General features: G+C 55.1%; 1 protein-coding gene and 1 long non-coding RNA gene across 2 annotated transcripts in view; one reads left to right on the top strand and one right to left on the bottom strand.

Moving 5' to 3' along the window:
- Positions 1-8,447: 8,447 nt before the first annotated feature.
- Positions 8,448-8,786, bottom strand: LOC125086325 (uncharacterized). The gene is made up of 2 exons (XR_007123156.1): positions 8,739-8,786; positions 8,448-8,580 (listed from the first exon to the last, which is right to left on the bottom strand). It is a non-coding gene; the product is annotated as an uncharacterized LOC125086325 (long non-coding RNA).
- A 1,448-nt stretch (positions 8,787-10,234) lies between these two features.
- CAPN2 (calpain 2) overlaps positions 10,235-19,536 on the top strand; it is a 41,100-nt gene continuing 31,798 nt past the window's right edge. The window contains exons 1-2 of the mRNA XM_047704525.1: positions 10,235-10,603; positions 15,035-15,104. Coding sequence (XP_047560481.1) covers positions 10,367-10,603; positions 15,035-15,104 — 307 coding nt within the window. The 5' untranslated portion in view covers positions 10,235-10,366. The remainder of the gene's footprint in view (positions 10,604-15,034; positions 15,105-19,536) is intronic.

Genomic DNA, 19,536 nt, shown 5'->3' with positions numbered 1-19,536 from the left:
CGTGACTTGCATTTTTGATCAGTCCCTGGACTGCTGGGGTGGAAAGAAATCCCTCCAGGACACTCCCTGCTGACTGTGAGTCAGGGGTGTCCCCAGCATAACCGGGTCACAGGCAGAGGGAGGGGCTGGGCACTGGCTGAGCAGCGGGCGGCAGGTGGACGGCCTAGGACCCGATCTGGTCCCGGGCGTCCCCCATGGCTGCTGGACCCCCATCTGCAGCAGTCAGACAAAGAGACGGTCCAGCCCTCCTCCTCTGCCTCTGAGCTGCTGCCTTTGCAATTCTCACTCTCGCCTTCCGAGCTGGAGAAGCTCTGAGTCAGACACTGTGTGGCTACATCGCTCAGCGCTGACTCACATCTAGACTCAGCTCTCGGCTCAGACGCCCCTTCGGTGGTATTCCCTTATTTGGCCCCAGGCAGGGGCTCGTGTTCTCTCTGGAGAACTGCTCTGGCAGACCCTCTCTCTGGGCCCAGGAAAAGCCTCAGTGCCCAAGACTCACACAGACAGTGACAGCCTGGCGTGTCGGCAGCTGACCACGGCTTCCCGGGAACAGAAGGATACAAAGCAATGGAGTATGGGGAATGACCTGGGCACTGCTAGCCGTGCCTGGAAACCCGCCTTAATATGCTAAAAAATAAATCTCTGGGTCTCCCAAGAAGTCTTCTCTGTGCGTGTGTATTTAGAGGGTCAGGGGAGGGGGAGATACTCTATCCCAGAGGCCGGGGGAATTGCTGGTCTTCTGTCCCAAGCACTGGCTGCGTTCACCCGGGGCCTCTGAGATGGGAGCTGGGAGCAGAGGAGGTGCTGGGCCAGGCAGGTCTTGAGACAGAAGAAGCCTGCCCCACACACAAGGCTCAGACCGAGAGGAGCCAGTGAAGGGTGGTAAGAGAGAACCGCCAAGGAGCTGGCCACAGGGGTTCGCGGCGGGGGTCGGGGGTCTAAGAGTCAGAGTGTTCTTTTCCCACTAGGCCAGCAATCCCCACGGCCCCAGGTCCAGGGCCGAGCTTCCCAAAGGCAGCCTTGTTCTCCAGCTGCAGCTCCATTGCTCGCCGCCGGCCAGATGACCCCAGCCATGTCACCACAATGCTCGTGCCTCAGTTTCTTCATCAGTAAACGTGGAAAACATAGCAAGACCTACCTCATTGGGTTATTGTGAGGGTTTATCTGGGGAGGAAAATGAAAACCCTCACTCAAAAAGAACCCGTGTTCACAACAGTGTCACTTACGACAGCCTCGGTGTGGAAGTGGCTCACGTGTCCATCCACAGAGAACTGATGATGTGGGGCGTATCTGTCAGCCAGCCCTCGTGCTTGGCCAGAGACCCCGTCACTTAAAACCAGCAACAGACGAGGGGCGCCTGGGTGGCTCAGTTGGCCCGACCCTTGATCTCAGCTTGAGACTGATCTTGATCTCAGGGTCACAAGTTCAATCCCAGAGTTGGTTCATGCTGGGTGTGGTACTTAAAATTTAAAAAAAAAAAAAAAAAATTAGAAAGAAAACCCCACACAAATAGACAAGACTGCTTAACTCTTGCTCTGACAGAAACCCATTGTGCTTACTTCTTATCCAACTTTCTGAAGGCATCACGAAGATGTTTTGCAATGACCAGAACATTCCAGAACAGAAAAGCCCTGATAGCAACGGAATGCCTAGAAGACCACACCCGGCACAGCCCCTCACCTGCTGGTGACCCTGGGCTGAACGCACACTCACCCCCACCCATGATCGTACACTCTCCCCCTGCTCCCCTGCAGGCACCCCCATCCCCAGGTCCCCTTCTAAAGCTCTTGGTGCTCCTCATGTGAGGGGAGAGGCTGGTTGTTGTATGTATGTGTGTATTTGAGAAGTTTGTTGTCAAGGCTTAACTCTGCCACCTCCCCTATCTGCCAGCACCAGAAATAAATTTCTTCCTTTCTTTTCCAAACCCTCATCTCTTGAGTTACTGGCTTTTCCCACAATGAGTTCATCCAAGTTCGCTCAGCAACAGTGTTGGTAAACCCAACCCAGAGCCATGTTTCCGATTTGTGCAACCCCCTTGGATGCCTCAGGATTCCCCGGGACAGAGCACGTGGCTGGGGTCTTACTCACTCATTTCCTGAGTCAGTGGCTAGGATGGACCTGTGGGTACTATACACATGGTGAAATTTACTCAGCCATTAAAATGAAGGAAATCTTGTCACTAGCAACATCCTGGATGAAACTGGAGGGCATCACACCAAGTGAAAGAAGTGAGAGAAAGACAAATACTGTGTGATCTTACTTACATGTAGAGTCAAAACAAAACAAAACAAAAGTCCTAGATACAGAGACCAGATAGGAGGTTGCCATGGGTAGGGGTTAGGGGAGGGTGAGCAGAGTGGGTGAAGGGGGTCAGAACAGATAAGCTTCCCACTACAGAATACAAGTCACAGAGTGTAACACACAGGGTGGTGCATATTTGAAAGTTGTAAGAGAGTAGATCTGAAAAGCTGGTACAAGAAAAAAATGTCTGTGACTATGTATAGCCATGAATGTCAACTACTTGGTGCAGAGATCACTTTGCAATACAAACATCGAATTATGATGCTGTCCACCTGAAATTAACATAATAATATGTCAACTCTACCTGAATTTTAAAAAATGGAAAAAAATGAATAAATATTTGCAGAACACTCAAGATGAGGACAGGCTCTCCTCAGCTGCTCCAGCCAGTGACAACACAGCAGAGGTCCTGGGCCCACTGCTTCTACACTGTGCAGACCGCTAATGGACCCCGTGGGGTTGGCTGAGGCCTTCTCAGGGCAGCACTGGGGATCCTCCTACCCCGTGGGCTTTCTGTCTCTCTTCCCTGGTATCAGACTTGCATGGTGATCTGAAACCTCTGCCACCTCCTCTGCTCCCCCTCCCCTTTATCTTTCCCAGGCAGGACCCCCAATAAATCTCTTGCACTCCTAACTTTGTGTTGGCATTTGCTTCCTGGAGGATGCAAAAATGACAGACTAGGTTAAGTAGAAACCTACGCTGCAGGACTTGTCAGAGCCTTTGACATAATAATACACACTAGGATTCATTAAGAGGGAACATACTATGAAGTGTGTCACAAACACACTTTTTAGTTTATGGACTAAACATCCACACGCTCACACCTATATACACAGCACGGAACATCCATTAACATCATGTAGAATTTATAATCTGCTGAATAAAGTTTGGTAAAAACTGAACTAGAAGGCTCTAAATTTCCAGCAATGCTGGGATTCTGTCATACAAAATGTGCCTGCAGGGCCTCGTGGTACAGAAGGAAAGCCCCAGAGCCTCACCCGGTTTTTATCAACAGCCCACTCTGTGTTTATTGTTAGGTCCCCCAATAATGGGTCCGTGATTAAAGGAGTGAGACTGATATAAAGCGAAGGTCAAGCAAAGCTTTATTCCACGCCAAGCATCAATAATCAAATCAAACGTTCAGGGCCATACCTCTTACAGAGATGGCGACCTCTCTCTGCTTCACAGACTAGCTTTTAAGGGCAAAGGCCATGTGGTTGGGCCTGGCCACGCACAGGTGGCCAATGAAATTGTAACACACAGAGAAAGCTGCACAGTCATGTTAGGTCATACATAAGTGACCAATTGAATTACAATTTACCCTAGTAGATATTTAAACTAGCCTATCACCTTGGTCAGAATTGGCGCCCAAAAGGCTCCCAAAGGGCGGGGCCCATACTCCTTGGTAACTAGAGAGACAGTATGCACACACACACACCCCACCCCCCACCCCCCAACTGATTTGATGTCTCCACCTGGCCTGACCCACCCTTGTATTTGGGCTTTGTTACCTGGGACTGGTTTCCGGGGAACTTGTTTTTGAGTAAGTCCCCCGGGGGAAGGGGGGCAGGGACAGTTTAAGGGTTAAACAACAAGGTTATTGTTTAACCTGGATGGAAGTGTTCTGGCTAAAATACGTCCTTACATTTATAAGCCTCCATCCATCAGAATTACAGGGCACATGGGGACACACTGATGTCATTAGCCCTATTTACAGAGGGAAAGACTGAGGCACAGGAAGGTTAAGACACGAGCCCCAGATCCCCCCTCAGGTTCCTGGTGCTGCCACTGAGTCACGGTCTGTTTGACCTTTAAAACAACAGAGGACTAAGGGGCTGCAACAGCGGCGAGGGAAACCCAGGGGTCCCTGGGATCTCGGCCCCGGGGAAGGGGGATCCCAGCAATAACAAGATTCCTGGGGGGCTGAGCCCTGTGCCTGGAAGGAGGGAGGGGGTAAAGAGCCACGTAAAAATACGCCTGACCCAGGTGGATACAGCAGCGGACAGAGGCGAGTAAGTACTGAAACGGGTCTAAACTCCCAAGATCCAATGTAGCAGAGGGCAAGGATGTGTGGAGGCCCAAAATGACTTGGAGACAGGGCCAGTACTGCAGGGCTGGCAGTTGTCTGCCCCCTCCCTGCCCCAGCCCCCTTGACTCCAGGACATCTGCTCTGCTCCTCCCCCACCCCAGGAGGCTGATTCGGCTTTTTGGTGCTCTTTCCAGAGTCTTCCTCTCTCCAGCCTGCAGCACCTCCCCGTCTTGCGACACCAGGAGCAGCATCCTTGGACTCCTCTCGGGCCCTTGGACCCGCACTGGAACACAACCCCCCCACACCCTCACCCCACACCCGGTGGCTCCAGCGGGCCTGTCCAACCCCCAGGGGCAGTCACAAGGAAGCAACAAGCCTTTTAGCTGCTCCAAGAGGGAGGGGTAACCACACAGGATTCCTCACAGGCCAGAGAGGGGGAGGGGAATACGCTTTTCGGGGCCTCCGCCCTGAGGAGAAAACGGCCACCTGCTGGCTGCACAGCCCTCCTGGGCCAGAAGAGACCTGACAGGCTCAAGTCTGGGGGCTCAGGGCACCCCTTCGTGGCCGCTCCGCAAGGCCTCTGTTTCCTCTTCTGTAAAACGAGGAAAGAAGGCTTCCCTTGACTGACTGTGAAGATGCAGCGTGCATCAAGCATGGACCTCAGGGCCACGGCTGTGTGGTCGGGATGTTTTATTCTCTTTGTGACTCTCTCTCTCTCTCTCTCACACACACACAGGGGCTGGGCCCCACCCGCACAGGCTGGGCTCCCGGCTCTGACTCAGCCGCTGCGCTCTGGGCTGGGTGAGGTGACTCACTGCAGGAAGGTTCCCCAGGGCGAGGCCTGGAGTGCAGGACTGTGGGCGCCTGGGTGAACCCCGCGGAAGAGACTGTCCAGTGGGACAGCATCCTGTGAAAGGCTCCAGAAGTATCAAGAACACTTTATTCAGGTTTTAAAAACCACTCCATGTCCTTGGTAATCACTGCGTGCATTTGAAAATAAATTCGAGAGCCTCAGGACAGCGAAGGTCCTCTGTGAGTGGAGTCCCATGTGCCCAGGCCCTGGGAGGCTGGTGGACAGAGGATGGGGCGGCAGGAAGTTGCCTGTAGGGCTGGTCTGTCCCTTCCCATGTTGCAGAGTGGACCTGGGACCAGTGTCAGCCACATGTGGGCAGGCAGGTACAGGGCACATCCTTCAGGGCTGAGCTGGCCTCCGGGAGACCGGCCAAAGATGTGTGAGCTCCATCACACTGGCCAGGTGGACGCATTTTCCCAAAAATACCCAAGGCCCAGAAGAAATCCAGTGGGCGCCATGGACGTCGGACAGGGAAACCAGTTAATAGGTCCCAAGAAGAGCTGTCTCTTCCCTCTGTTCTCAGTTATGGCGGTTTCAGAAAACCCATGAGCTAGAAGCCAATGTCAATGTCTCCCATTTCATCCAAGGTTGCAAAACAGAACAGGTGGACAGGGGTGGTACTTGCAAAGAGGACCTGGAGATTTCAGACGAAAGCACATCCGGACTTAGGTAAGACACGAATCAGAGAGAAAGACTATTGCAATAGTGAGACATTTCCAATGTCAGAAACATGCATCTCACCAGCATACAGAAAGGGCTTGTCTCTTACAGGGTAAAGGATGAGCAGACAGAGAGAAGCAGAATCTTTGCAGGGGAAGCCAGATGAACAAGGGAAATGAGCAGTGGATCTGACCGGAAGTCCCAGGAGACGCCGGTAAAGCGGTCATGTTCCACTTCGTGTCTTCTCAGGTTTGCAGGCAGGCAGAGGTCAGACACCTGTAAGAGAGAGACAAACCTGAGTACAGTTTGGGCAAGCAAGGCAGAGAATAAGAAATGGACAACTGAGCACTTGGTCAAGGACAAGAATCAATGGTGGAGGGGACAATATTGGTGACTCCAAACCCAAACCCCAAAGTAGGGTGATTCCATGGAAACAGGGTGCATGGCAACTCCACTCCCGAAGCACGTGGTACAAAGGGATCAGTTCTCTGTTTCTTTAAGTCATCTCCACACCCAACGTGGGACTCGAACTCAGGAACCCGAGATCAAGAGTCTCACGCCACCGATGGAGCCAGCCGGGGCCAGCTGGGCACCCCAAGGGCTCAGTTTTGTTTTGTTGTGTGTGTGTGTTTTGTTTTGTTTTTTTAAGATTTTATTCATTTGACAGAGAGAAGGAGAGAGCACAAGTAGGCAGAGCATCAGGCAGAGAGAAGGGGGAAGCAGACTCCCTGCTGAGCAGAGACACCCCTGCCTCCCTGCCCAATGCAGGGCTCGATCCTAGGACCCTGAGATCATGACCTGAGCCAAAGGCAGAGGCTTAACCCACTGAGCCACCCAGGCGCCCCAAGGGTTCAGTTCTTGAATCTGAATAATTACTCACAGTGGCAGAATGCAACTTGCGAATCCTAAGCTCCTTCCTCCTCTTTAGGAAATGTAGAAAAGGGGGAAACCACAGGTTGTCTCCAAGAGATTTTGAGGGGCAGAGAAATAGTGCCTTCAAAATGCAGCCACCCCTTGCAAAAGTTCCCTCAAGAACAAGGCCAATGCCGACTTTCAAGTTGGTAAATCTTAAGCCAGAGATGGTGGAAGAACACCTCCAGCCTGGGTCCTACCACCGGCCAGGGAGCCCTCAGGCCATGGGGCATTCAAAGGTCACCAGTCCCCAGCAGCAGGACCCCATCCGCCGGGGAGGGAGAATTCTTCCTCCGCCCTCCAGGTCCTCAACAGGACTAAAAATTCAATGGACACAGAGCCGCTTAATAGGACAAAGACCCAAAGCTGTATTCCATGCTCACAGAAGCCCGGTAATGAAATTGGGACCCAAAGAAAGGACCGAGACAGGCAGTTTGTATTCACTTTAGTCAAAGAGACGATATACATTTGTGAGGAATCGACAGGATAAGGAAAACCCGTGTTTGCGAGCTTGAATCAGTAAGGAATTCTCAGGGGTTCTGGTGCTAGGTCAAGGCCAAGCTGGGAAGGCCTGAGCTCAGAAGCTCACCACAGGGCTCTACCCTTCCACGGGGTGCAGTGCGGGCTGGCACGCAAGCATTCTTTGTTAAATTAAACCCAGGACCCATGAAGCCCACAGCTGGTCCCTGTCTCCCCTGTGGAGCAACACAGAACAAAAACACACTCTAGGCTCCATGACAACGCTGAAAACACAGGAAGTTACTCTCTGGGCCGGTGCATAAAAGTGTGCCAAAAGATACTTCCCCGAAAGAGTATAATAATGACTCTCAAAGAGAAGATGAACCTAGGTGCAAGATTTTATTTCACTCATCAGTGAAGAAGGGAACCAGTAAGTGTTGAAAAAAAAAAAAGTTCAAAGGAGAATCTAAAAGAGCAGAGGGTTGGGCACTGCAGAACTGAGATCTGTTCATAGATACAGAACAGCTGTAGGGAAGCTGTGGGGAGGCTGTGGGGTCGAGCTTCCCTCCAGGAAACCCTATTTGCAGTACATGGACAAGAGTTATTTGCATTACTGTCAGTTTCCTAAAACTTACAGGGTTGTGAAATAGCCTGAACACGGGGAAAGGCACAGACAGGAGCTCATGGGACTCCTTGCAAGTCTGCTTAGTGAGAAAGCCTGCGACCAGGAGGTGAGGGGGACACTGTTGCGGTTTCTGAACCAGCTGGGTGGGTTCCCACCCAAAGCTCTACTAAAGGTGACTACAGCCACCCACAGTGGGGACATCCTGGACCCACACAACTCCCTCAGGCGGTCTGGACCCAAAGCTGGAATTCCCCATGTTCAGAGAGGAGGCCCGGGCCAGAATCCTACAGATCCGCTCCCACAAGATGAACGGCAGTCCTGATGTGAACCCCAAGGAGCTGGCCCACGACACGGAAGACTTCAGTCAGGCCGGGTGCGAGGCCACGTGCGAAGGCGGGCGTGATCGCACTGCGCAGGCTCTGGACGAACTCACATAGGAGGACTCCACAGAGGGCGTCCTGGAGGTGCCAGCCAAGAAGAAAGCAAACCCCCAGGACTACACCTGCTCCCTGGTCTGGCGCTGGTTAGAGTCATAATAAAAGAAAAGAAAAGGAAAACAAAACAAACAAACAAAACTAACATTGCAGAGAACACCCGGAATATCTTTCTTCCTTTTTAATTCCAAAGATTTTTAAGTGTTCCCTGACAGGTTATCGTCTTGTGAACAAATTCTAAATACTCGAATCTCAAACTATGCTTCAAGATGGACTTCCTGTTCTTCAAGTCTTCCTGTTCTTCAAGCTGAAAGATAATTTTTTTTAAAAGATTTTATTTATTTATTTGACAGAGAGAGAGTGTGTGCGAGCAGGGGGAGCAGCAGCAGGAGAGGGAGAAGCAGGCTCCCTACTGAGCAAAGAGCACGATTTGGGACTCCATTCCCACCACCTTGGGATCATGACCTGAGCCGAAGGCAGACACTTCACCGATGGAGCCACCCAGGCGCCCCTAAAAGATAATTTAAAAAAAAATTAAATCATGACTGATTCTCATCTAGCTATAAAATGAACACATGTTAAAGATTTCATTTACCTCATTAATTAATTGAGGCTACTAAGCAGATGCTACATCTGGTTCAAAGGGAAAGTGGTTTATACGAAAGCACTGGTTTATACGAAATGAAGAAAACTGAAATGACTGTGCAACCGGCCTCAGCCGACCCCCGCAGGGTGGGGAGACCCCTACACTGGGTAGGATTCATGTGCATCTCTACACTGGGCGGCCACCGTTATCTACAACTCAAGAGTCATAAAATAACTCACACACAGTGAAAGACTACCATCAGGTGGCTGGAAAGAGGTGCTCTAACCAGATGTTCAGATCACTTTGCCGTGGGGAGCTGTCCTGGGGAAGTGTAAGAAGTTGAGCAGCGTGTCCCTGGCTTCTACCCCATAGAAGCCAGTGCCCCGCTCATCCTCAGTCCTGACAATAAAAAATGTCTTCCAGCAAGGCCAAGTGCCCCCTGGGGTAAGGTGGGGAGGCCAAAGTCACCCCCAGTTTCCCACTGAAACACAAATGCTTGCCCCTTAATGTGGGGAGTGGGAGGACAGCAGTCCTGGGTGTACCAACGCCTCCCTGGTGGAGCTGAGAAGCTTGCTCCCTCACAAGCCAGTCTCTGCCCCCCAACCCCGGGAGAAGGGGTCACCCTATACGGCTCTCCAAACAACCCACCAGTATTGACTCGGGCCTCCCGTTCAAGGTAAGCGTCAGATAAACAATACCTGTTTTGTTAATCTCTACACACAACCTGGGGCTGGAACTCAGGACCCCAAGATCAAGATCAAGATCCCATGCTCCACCGACTGAGCCAGTCAGGCGCCCCACAAGGAGTACCTTTTTAGTATAAGTATGCCCCTGCACTGTCTGGGACATACTTACAATGAGGAAATACTGGAGCTAACCTGGAATTCGCATTTACCTGCGAGGATGTATTTTCAGTCGCAAGCCCCGACCCCTGTGTGTGATGTGCAGCGTGCGATTACAACCGGTCCTGAGGCCTGGGACTCCCTGAGCTGTCCGCGACCGCTGGTGCGACACTGGGTCACCCAACCTCTCCTTTCCGAGGACCGCTGTTCGCCTCCGTAGGATGGGAACCCCAGCGGGGGACACCCCTCTCCCGGGGTTGCTGCGAGCCTTGAATGAGACCGTCAGCACAGCCGCCAGCTGTGTTGGGCACAAAGTCGGGGCCCACGTGGGGGCCGCTGATTTAGTCCGGTACACGCTTCGTACCCCGGGGGCCGGGAGTTGGCTGCTGTCCTCGCCGCAGGTGGCAGCCCCGCCCCCCGGCGCCGAGGCCACACCTCCGCCGGGAAGCCACACCTCCTCCCGGCGCCGAGGCCGTAACCACCGGACCCCGAGGCCACACCCCGCGGACGCAAAGGCCACACCCCGCCGGGAGGGGGCGCCTGCTGCGGAGGGAGGCGCAGCCTGCAGCGCCGCGGACTGCAGTCCAACCGCAGCGCAACCGACCAGGCCGCGCCCCTGCCGATACTCGTCGCTGCTCGCCGCGCCCCTGCCGAGACCCGGCGCCATGGCCGGCATCGCAGCCAAGCTGGTGAAGGACCGAGAGACAGCCGAGGGGCTGGGCTCGCACGAGAAGTCCATCAAGTACCTCAACCAGGACTACGAGGCGCTGCGGGACGAGTGCCTGGAGGCCGGGACGCTCTTCCAGGACCCCTCCTTCCCGGCCATCCCTTCCTCCCTGGGCTTCAAGGAACTGGGGCCCTACTCCAGCAAGACGCAGGGCATCGAGTGGAAGCGGCCCACGGTAGGGCGCGGAGCACGGGGTGGCGGGGAGAATGGGCCAGGGTGGGCGGAGAGCGGCACGGGACGGCGGGGACGCGGGGCCCGGAGTGGGTGAGGGACGCAGGGTGCGGGGCCTAGGCCTCCCGCCGGCCGCGGCAGTGGGGTCGTGGAGGGCCTGCGCCCGCCGCGGAAAGCGCACCAGGAGCGCACCGCGCGCGCCCCTCCGCGTTACTCGATGCGGGCGCGTCCGCTGCGCGGGCCTGGCTTTTGTCCACCCCGGCACATCCCGGGCCCGGTCTGGCGCGCCCTGCCCCGCGGTGCAGTTAGCAGGCCGCGGGAGCCGCCTTGGACTCTGCCGGATGTCGGAGTGACATAGGGGACCTGGGGCAAACTTTGCTTGGACTCCCGCGGGGAGATGGTGGAAGGAGGGTCTGCGGGCAAAGGAGCGTGGGAGGCAGTATCTCTGACCAGGGAAAGTCAGGCTCTAACTCAGCTTGTGTCTGCGTCGGGGCGGGAGGGAAATCCGAGCCTGTTCCTTTTGTGAGTAAGGACTCTGGCAGTCGTGGTTAGATTTACCCAATCAGAGTTTCCTGTTTGTTTTTCCAGATGGGAGCTGGTGAGACCTCCGCATAACATTTACCCTGATGGTTAACGATAGACGGGGTAATCCGGCAGGGAGCCAGTGCTCCTCCTCATTGCACAGGCCCAGTCTTTCCTGGGGAAACTCAGGTTGCGGGGGGCGCCCTCTAAGCTCCCTTGTCCCATCCGCACCCTTCCCTGGCAGGTCTTGGGACAGCTTGTCCCTTCCTACGGTTGTGCTGGGGACCCCAGCACACAGGATGTGCTGGCTCCACCTGCCATGGGACACTGCCTGGCCTTCCCCCACCAAACCTGAACAAGGCTTCCTGGGAACCCAGGCTCTAGATTCCTGACTTGAGAGTAAGGTTGCTGCCCTGCGTCTACTCCTCTGGACCTCCCAGGTTTCCTGTTACCCAAAACCCAGCCTGTAGGCAGCGAGTGCAATAGAAATGCCCTAGGTGGGGTCCCCAGGACTCGAGTTCATTTCTTGCTAACCTTCTGGGTGACCCTGCCTGCACCTTTTAGCCTCTTTACTTGCATTTCTTCATCTAGAAGGAGAAATGTTGCCTAAGTATTTTCCTCTTTATTGATTTATTATTCTTTATCTTTTATTGTTCCTCACAGAGCCCTGCTAACTTTCCTCCGGTGTTTTTGCAGTTTATAGTTGTAATTATGTATTATCTGCCCTTCACACTGAACTGCAGAGACCCCGTGTGTGTTGGTCACCAGTGTGTCCCCAGAAATCAGTGCCTCCTCATCCAGCGGTCTAAGCACCTGTTCCCATGCCAGGCACTGTCTTCAATGCTGGGGATACACCTGTGAAGAGAAAGAGTGATTCTTCAGGGAGTCAGGGAATGAATGAAGGCAGGATTGTAAAGAGCCTTGACTGAAGTTGCAGTTATGAAAGTGACAAATGAGAGAATGTATTCATCTGACACTAACATCGCACCTCACTCACAGTTTACAGAGTGAATTTGCACATGCCTTCACTTGTTCTTTTGTTCACTAAAGCATTTACGGAGCACCTACTACATGCCAGGGACGGTGCATCTAGTTTCTGCCTCCTTAGACTTCAGGGGCTGGTGAGGGGAGGCAGGTCACCCAGCAGGTAGACATGCCGGTAGTGCTTCCAGATGGGAGAGAGGTCTGGGGCCATCTCAGGACCCCTGCTCAGGACAAGACAGGCTGGGAGCTGCACAAGTTGGGGGCAGGGGAGGCAGGGAGGTTGTTATGTTCCCATTCAGCAGTTGGAGAACTGGAGGCTTGCAGAAGTTAAATATTTGCTCACGCAGGTGTCTGCGGGGGGGCCAGGACTCTGTCCAGCCCATGGGTGTGCAGACCCCACAGCTCACAGCTGCCCTCTGCCTCCTTCCTGCCTTCTGGAACGCTGCTGTGGTTGGGGTCAGGCAAGGGAAACAAAATGTCTCCTGGATTTGGACACCAGCGAGTCATTGGTGACTTTGGCAGAGGAGCTGCGGTGGGAAGGTGATGTGGAGCCAGACACCGGGGTGCTGTAGATGCCATGGTCAGGGACCCAAAGGGAAGACCGTTGTTGGGCTTCTTTCAGAAGGGTGTCTGAAAAGCAGCAGGGGAGTGGTGGGTAGGGCAAGCAGTGGGGTTTTAGAGGCTGTGGGATGTGTCATGTGTTGAGTCACCAAGGGAGGAAGGAGTGAGAGACGGGCAGACAGGAGGAGCTTATGACACAGGGTCCCAAGGAAGGGAGGGCAGGGAGCAGGCAGGCCTTGCGCTGCCCCTCCCCAGGGAGTGGTTTCCTGACCTCCCACTGACTGCGCAGCCACTGGGTAGTCAGGTGAGAGTGGGGGGCCCCCCAAGTCCCCCTGAGCCCCGAGAGCACACACTTCTGTGGTGACTCACTTATTCACCCTCCAGCCCGAATCTCCAGCCCCCGGGATAGGGGACTGTCATCCCCTTGTTCTTCACTGGTAATAACAGTAGCTGACTTCTGTGAAAGGCTTACCAAGGACACTTGGTGACCCCCGCCAGAACACCCTGTGGAGGTACACTCGTCACACAGTTCCCATTCTACAAATGAGGAAACCAAGGCCAAAGGAGGTGGAGGACCTTGCCGGGGACTTAAGACCCATCAAAATGGCAGAGCCAGGGGCACCTGGGTGGCTCAGTGGGTTAAGCTGCTGCCTTCGGCTCAGGTCGTGGTCTCAGGGTCCTGGGATCGAGCCCCGCATCGGGCTCTCTGCTCAGCAGGGAGCCTGCTTCCTCCTCTCTCTCTGCCTGCCTCTCTGACTGCTTGTGCTCTCTCTCTGTCAAATAAATAAATAAATAAAATCTTTAAAAAAAAAAAATGGCAGAGCCAGGGTTCAGAGCCACCGCCCCCCCACCCCCGTCTGGACCCAGAGCCCAAGCCCTCAACCCCGTCCCCAGGACTGTTGCATCCATGTTTAATCCAGTACCGCACTTTCCTGAGGCACCTCCAAGGGCCACCCTGAGCTTTGCCTTCTTTGGAGAGGCTGCCGAGGTGTGGGAAAGTTTCTACAACAGTGGAAAAATCCTGCTGGGGGAAGAGCCTGGCGCACAGAAGAATGGCGGTGTGAATCTTGGGTTCTCGGCACCAAGCCCAGCGTGTCCTTCGATGAGCTGCATAAGTGCTGGGCTGGCAGGTTCGGTTCAGCAGAAACACACTCGCATTGTCCTCTCATCCCCCAAGTAGACCGACCTGAGCAGGGAGGGGACCATGGCGAGGCATGAAAGGAATGTGTTCTGTTGTAGATTGAGGTGCTGGGACAGGGGACAGGGGGCCGGATCCAGGCCCCACCCAGGAAGGGCTTGTGCTGGACCCAGAGGGACACACCAGGGGCACAGCACGGGGCGTAGGGTGGAGTGCCTGCACACAGAGGTCGTGGAAGCCGACAAAAGCCCAGATTTATGCTGGCTTCTTCTGTGGCTTTGGGGTGGAGCGATTCAGAATCAGGAAATGGACAGGGTGGCGGAGGGGCTAGAATTGTTCAAAACTGGCCTGCATCCGGCTGAGGGGGAATCATCCTGAGTTGTGTTATTGATCAGTGAAGTTGTAACACCCTCAAGAGCTGTGTTACTAATCAGTTAGAGGGAACGCCTCCCCCTGCCCCAGACCCAGAGCAGGAAGAGTAGGAGCTCTCTGTGGCTATGGCCGCAAATCCCAGTGCTCTCTGTAACTTAGACACATTGTTTTACATTGTTCTATCTCCGTGACCTGTTTCTTCCTGTTTCATCGCCTGCCCATCTGAGTCCCTGAGGGGCCCCATGACATGAAGCACCAGGCACAGCCCCACTCTGTAGCAGCGTCCCTGACACATGGACGCCACCCGTGTCCCGGCCCCATGGGCGAATTCAGGAGACTAGCTCCGATCCCCGGCACACACCCACCAGCACCACTGGATGGTGCACAGCTAAATACCAGACCGCAGAGTACAAGTGCTCGGGGTCTCAGAGTCCCAGAGATGAGCAAGGGCTGGACTGTGAAGGAGGGCTTCATGGAGGAGGTGGCAGTGAAGCTTGAAATACGGTAGGAGATGAAACAGGAGAGGACAGGGTGGGAAAGGAATCCCATGAAGACAAAACAGCTGATGTGTGGGAACGGAGGAGAGGGGCTGGCGGGGTGTCCCCAGAGTATCAAGGGACCCACTGGTGGCGGAGGGGAAGTAGCTAGATGAAGTGAGCTGTCGGCAGTGCAGGGTGCTGGACTTCCACGCCTTCCACGGGCAGGAGTACAAGAAGGAGCCCATGGCAGTCTGTTTCTAACTTGCCCTGGGTGGGGAGGGGGAGCAGGTGTCTGGTGCACCCACCAGGAACGGGGATGTCCTAACCCTGGAAACAGGATTCTGGTGGCCTGACAGCACTCTGTGGGTCTCGTTTGCAGGAGATCTGCGATGACCCACAGTTTATTATTGGAGGGGCCACTCGCACAGACATCTGCCAAGGAGCCCTAGGTAAGTGACAGCGTCTGAAGCGGGCTGTGGGGTCTCGTCTGCGAGGCTGTGCCTTCCCTCCCTTGGCAGCCTGGGGTTTCCATTTACAGAAGCTTCTTGGAATTCTTGCTGCCCTGAGGGGCCCATCCTGAGGCACACATGAGGCCTCCTGGGTCCCCTACTCTGGGCTGGTTGTTGAGGTCACACAGATGCTCCCACTGGAGGGTGCAGGGGCTTCTGGATTTCACTGCCTTGTGCTCGGAGCCCCCGTCCCACGGGGGCAGAATGGCTAGTGGCCTATGACTCAGTCAGGCTCTGGGCTGAGGGCCAGGTGGAAGGACTCCCCAGGCCAGTCACAGCCCTGACACCTCTGTTCTCGGGCAGCTGCAGGGCCGGGTATAGTGACTCAGTGTGAGGGAAGAGGAAAGCCCGTGCTCACCGCTGAAGGGAAGTCAGAGCGCCAGGGTGTTCTTGGGGTTTGTAAGATGGGCTCACCATGGCATCGGAAGAGCAGGAAGCAACGCTTCTCCTTGCAAAGGGGGTGGCAGTGTTCATTTAAATGAACATGGGGCGAGGGGAGCTGAACTGGGAGGATCTGAGGGTCTGAGGCCGAGCCCCTGGCCGCAGCGTCTCTGACAAGATTAATCAGTCGGAATGGTAGCTCCTTTCCTGGCCCACCTGGCACAGTTCCAATACTCAGAGTCATACCCACTCGTGTTTATGGAGTGAACACTCTGCCCCAGACACTAAGCTGTGATGGCAGAATCCCGGCGGTGCTGTGATTGTCCCTATCAATGAGGACACTGAGGTCCCGGCAGTGACATCAGAACTGGGCGTCAGGCACACAGACATGCACAGCCGGACTCCGGGGCCTGTGTCCTCAGCCCCTGGGCTACGATTGCAGAAGGGGCTGGAGAGTCTTGGTCGCCGAGCGACGTCAGGGCAGCTGTGTGACTGTGTGACTCTGGGAGCCCCACAGGAAATGCCTCTCAGGGAACATGACCGCTGGCCTGAGCCCAGCCTCTGTGTGTGGATTCCTGAGATTCCGGAGTACATTCTTACCTGCAGAGAACACCCTCCTGCACACCCTGTTTCCTTCCCTCTACCCCACAAACGATAGACTAAATGCCCAGGGGTCCTTGGGAACTGACAGAGGCCTGGGCCAGCCCCGGGGACTTGGAGGATCTGTCATACCTGGTCTGGACCCCGCACGTGGCCCAAACATCTGCTTCCGAGGGTTATGACATCTCAAGAGTCAAGTAGCATAAGTAGCAAGTGGAGTGTTTAAGCCCTCTTGACATAACAGCAGGCCTCTCTGAGAGGAGAGGAGACCGGTGGGCCTTACATTCCTGGGGTAAAATTCCTGAGATCTGCACTGGGTCATATAGAAACAAGGTCAAGTGTGATCAGCTCTTGTAGAATTAATTCCTCCGTCTTTGGTCTCTAACGCCTAAGGCCGTTTGCCCTCTTTGGCCTTTCCTTTCCAAGTCTCCTGGTTCAATGGCCTTCTGGGAAACATGATTGTCTGAACTCTCACCCTGACTCTGGCCTCTGGGCGTGGGGTGGTGACTGTCTCCAGTCCCAGCAGGCTCAGAAGCATTGGGAACAGGGTGCTGTGGCCACAGCACCTGGCCACAGGAGCAGAGTGGCAACCTGGGCTCAGCTCCTAGACTGTGGGCAATTCATCGATCAGACGAGGCATTTGGCTGTTCTAGAGTCGTTCCTCCGGCCTGCCATGGAGCCCAGGCCATGTGCTCCAGCGTGGAGTATGGTCCGATGGTCCACAGCGGTGACAGTCCGCCCACCACACCCACTTCTGTGTGCTCTGCTGCAGGAGGTCACCCCAGCTCTGTTGTAAACCCCCCCCACCCCCACGCAGACCAGAAGACAGCCCCAGCAGTGCGGCTGGGGATATAGGGACCGCGGCTCAGCTGAAACGCACTAAGGAGAGAAGTGGATCCGATTATAGGTCTTTCTGCCCTCCTCCAAGCTGTCCTGATGCTGTGACTGTGTCACGGGGACCGGGAGGTGACGTTCTCAGAGCAGAATTCACTCTGCCCAGACACGCGCTTGGCTCAGCAGGGACCCCGGAGGGTGCCGTCCGTGGACTTCTACGTTTCCGGGAGTCTGCCACCCCCATGGGGCTGCCCAGCAGTAGGCCATCCCCAAACCACCCCCCTCTCCCAGGGGTGCAGCCAAAAACCCCAGCGAGGTCGTTCATGCGGGGTTTGCAGAATTGCCCCTACAGTGAGCAGCTAAGTAGGCTCTGGTCTCGCTGGCAGTAACCTGCTCTTCCCAAGCACAACCGACCCCAGGGGCCCGGGAAATCCAGGAGCTGAACTCCTCTGCCGAGCTTTCTCCAGTGCTCCCAGAGTCTCCACAGCCCCCCCACTGCCCCCCCACAGCTCTCTCCCCTCTCCCCTGGCTCTCTGCCCCCCCATCCTAGGCCCCCAGGGAAGGGTTCAGAGCTGCCAGCAGCTGTCAAAGCCCTTGAAAGGCACCACCCCGTGTCACTGTCATCTGGAGCATGTCCTCCAGGCCCCCTCGTGGGGCCTCCACCCCCAAAAGGCACCTAGGTTCCCAGAGCACCTAATGGGGGGTGATGGCTATAGGTGTGCTTTCCACAGCCCAGCCCACTAGAGAAGCACCTGCTCCCTCCACTGCTTACTAGCCTGGGGGACCTTGGGCAGGTTACCCAAGCTGTCCGAGACTCAGTTTCCCCTTCCATAAATGGGAATAATGACACTATAGTTGACCCTGGAGCCGCAAGGGGGTCAGGGGGCGCTGATGCCCTGCACGGCTGAAAGTCCGCATGTAAGTTGACTCTCCTGAAACTTAACTACTAATAAGTGTTTTAAATAATTTTTATATATTTTTATATATTTTTTTAAAGATTTATTTATTAGAGAGTGCGTGCATGCACGCACACACACACACAAGCAGGGGAGAGGGGCAGAGAGAGAGGGAGAATCCCCAGCAGACTCCTCAGAGTGTGGAGCCCCCCACGGGGCTCAATCACGCGACCCTGAGATCACAACGTGAGCCAAAACCAAGAGTCAGGGACACTTAGCCAACTGAGCCACAAAGGCACCCCTGTGAATAATTTTGGGATGATTTACAATATAATTTTTTAAGAAGTCATTTTTATAGTAGGTGCCTTTTGCAAATGTTAACAGCCTTTGTTTTGTGATACGGTCTTAGATTTATGGAAGAACGGAGAGGATGGTACAGAGACACCCCCCCCCCAACCACCCCACACCCAGATCCCCCGTCTCGCTCAGCTTGGTGGCTTGCTACCATTCATGACCCAGCACCCATACGGCACCCTCGAGGTTTCCTCAGAGGTTACTCGTGTCTTGGCGCTGCTCCAGGACCCCCCTCAGGGACCACATTATGTCGGGCTGTCTCGTCTGCCTGGGCCCTTCTGGGCTGTGGCAGTTCCTCACGCCCCTTGCATGTTATGGTTCTTGTAGGATGCCGCTCTGTTCGGGAATATGCGAGTTGTGACTAAAAATTAAGTGTCCGCTGGTTTGGTGGAGAAAGTAAATACATTCTCTTCTCTTTGCAACCGTTGCCTCGCGGCCAGCCCCATCATCAGTGCCCCACTGGGGCCTCTCCAGGTCCTGGAGCAGATGGGTGGTGGCTGGTGGCTGTGACTCATTTCCTCCCAGCCTCCCTTCTAGTTATAAATACTCCTCCACGGCTTTGCTCCCCCAAGGCTGCCGCCGTGCTCCCTGCTCCCTTCCTGTGGTCCCTAAGACAGTCACAGAAGCTGGGACGGCTGGAGCGCTAATGCTGCTATGTCCCCAGGCACCTGTTCCTGCCCCAGCTGCCCCTGGCCTTGGCCGGTATACAGCAGTGTTCCTGACCTCCTGACTCCAGAGAGCAGAGGCAGCAGGAATTCTCCCCCAAAAGAAGCCCCCCATCATTGCATACATCTGCATCTGAAGCCCCCGGGGTGCCCAGGAGTTTATGGGGCCCCCCCCGCTTCCCACCGGCCTCTGATCCCCTTGTGACTTTCACTTCTCAGGTGCTCCCTGAGCCAAAAGCCAGGCCTCAACCCTCTGGACTCTGCTGTCTGCCTCTGACATGAGAGTTGGATCAGTTTCCTAAGGTCCCACTACTTCTGACATTTTGTGACTCCAAAATATGGTACCTTCTGCTGGCAGACCCCCACAGTCCTCCTGTACCCCCACCCACCCCCCAAGGGGCTCATCTTATGTCCCTGCTCCAAGGTCTGGGAAGCCCTGCTCAGATCACCCCCCAGCAGTGTCAGCCACAGGGGGGCCTGGAGAGGCCCTGGCCTGCAGCAGTGTGGGGTGGTGGAGCCCCGGGAGGAGGGTGGTTCACACCACGAGCCAGGCCAGCAGCTGTGCAGTCTGTGCCAGCCACATGCGCGTATGGGCACCGCAGGGGTAGCGCTGCAGACCACCGCTCACCGGGGTCCAACCTC

This window comes from Lutra lutra, chromosome 15 (assembly GCF_902655055.1).
Source record: "Lutra lutra chromosome 15, mLutLut1.2, whole genome shotgun sequence".
Classification (NCBI taxonomy): Eukaryota; Metazoa; Chordata; class Mammalia; order Carnivora; family Mustelidae; genus Lutra; species Lutra lutra.
This window is presented reverse-complemented; position numbering and strand designations above follow the sequence as displayed.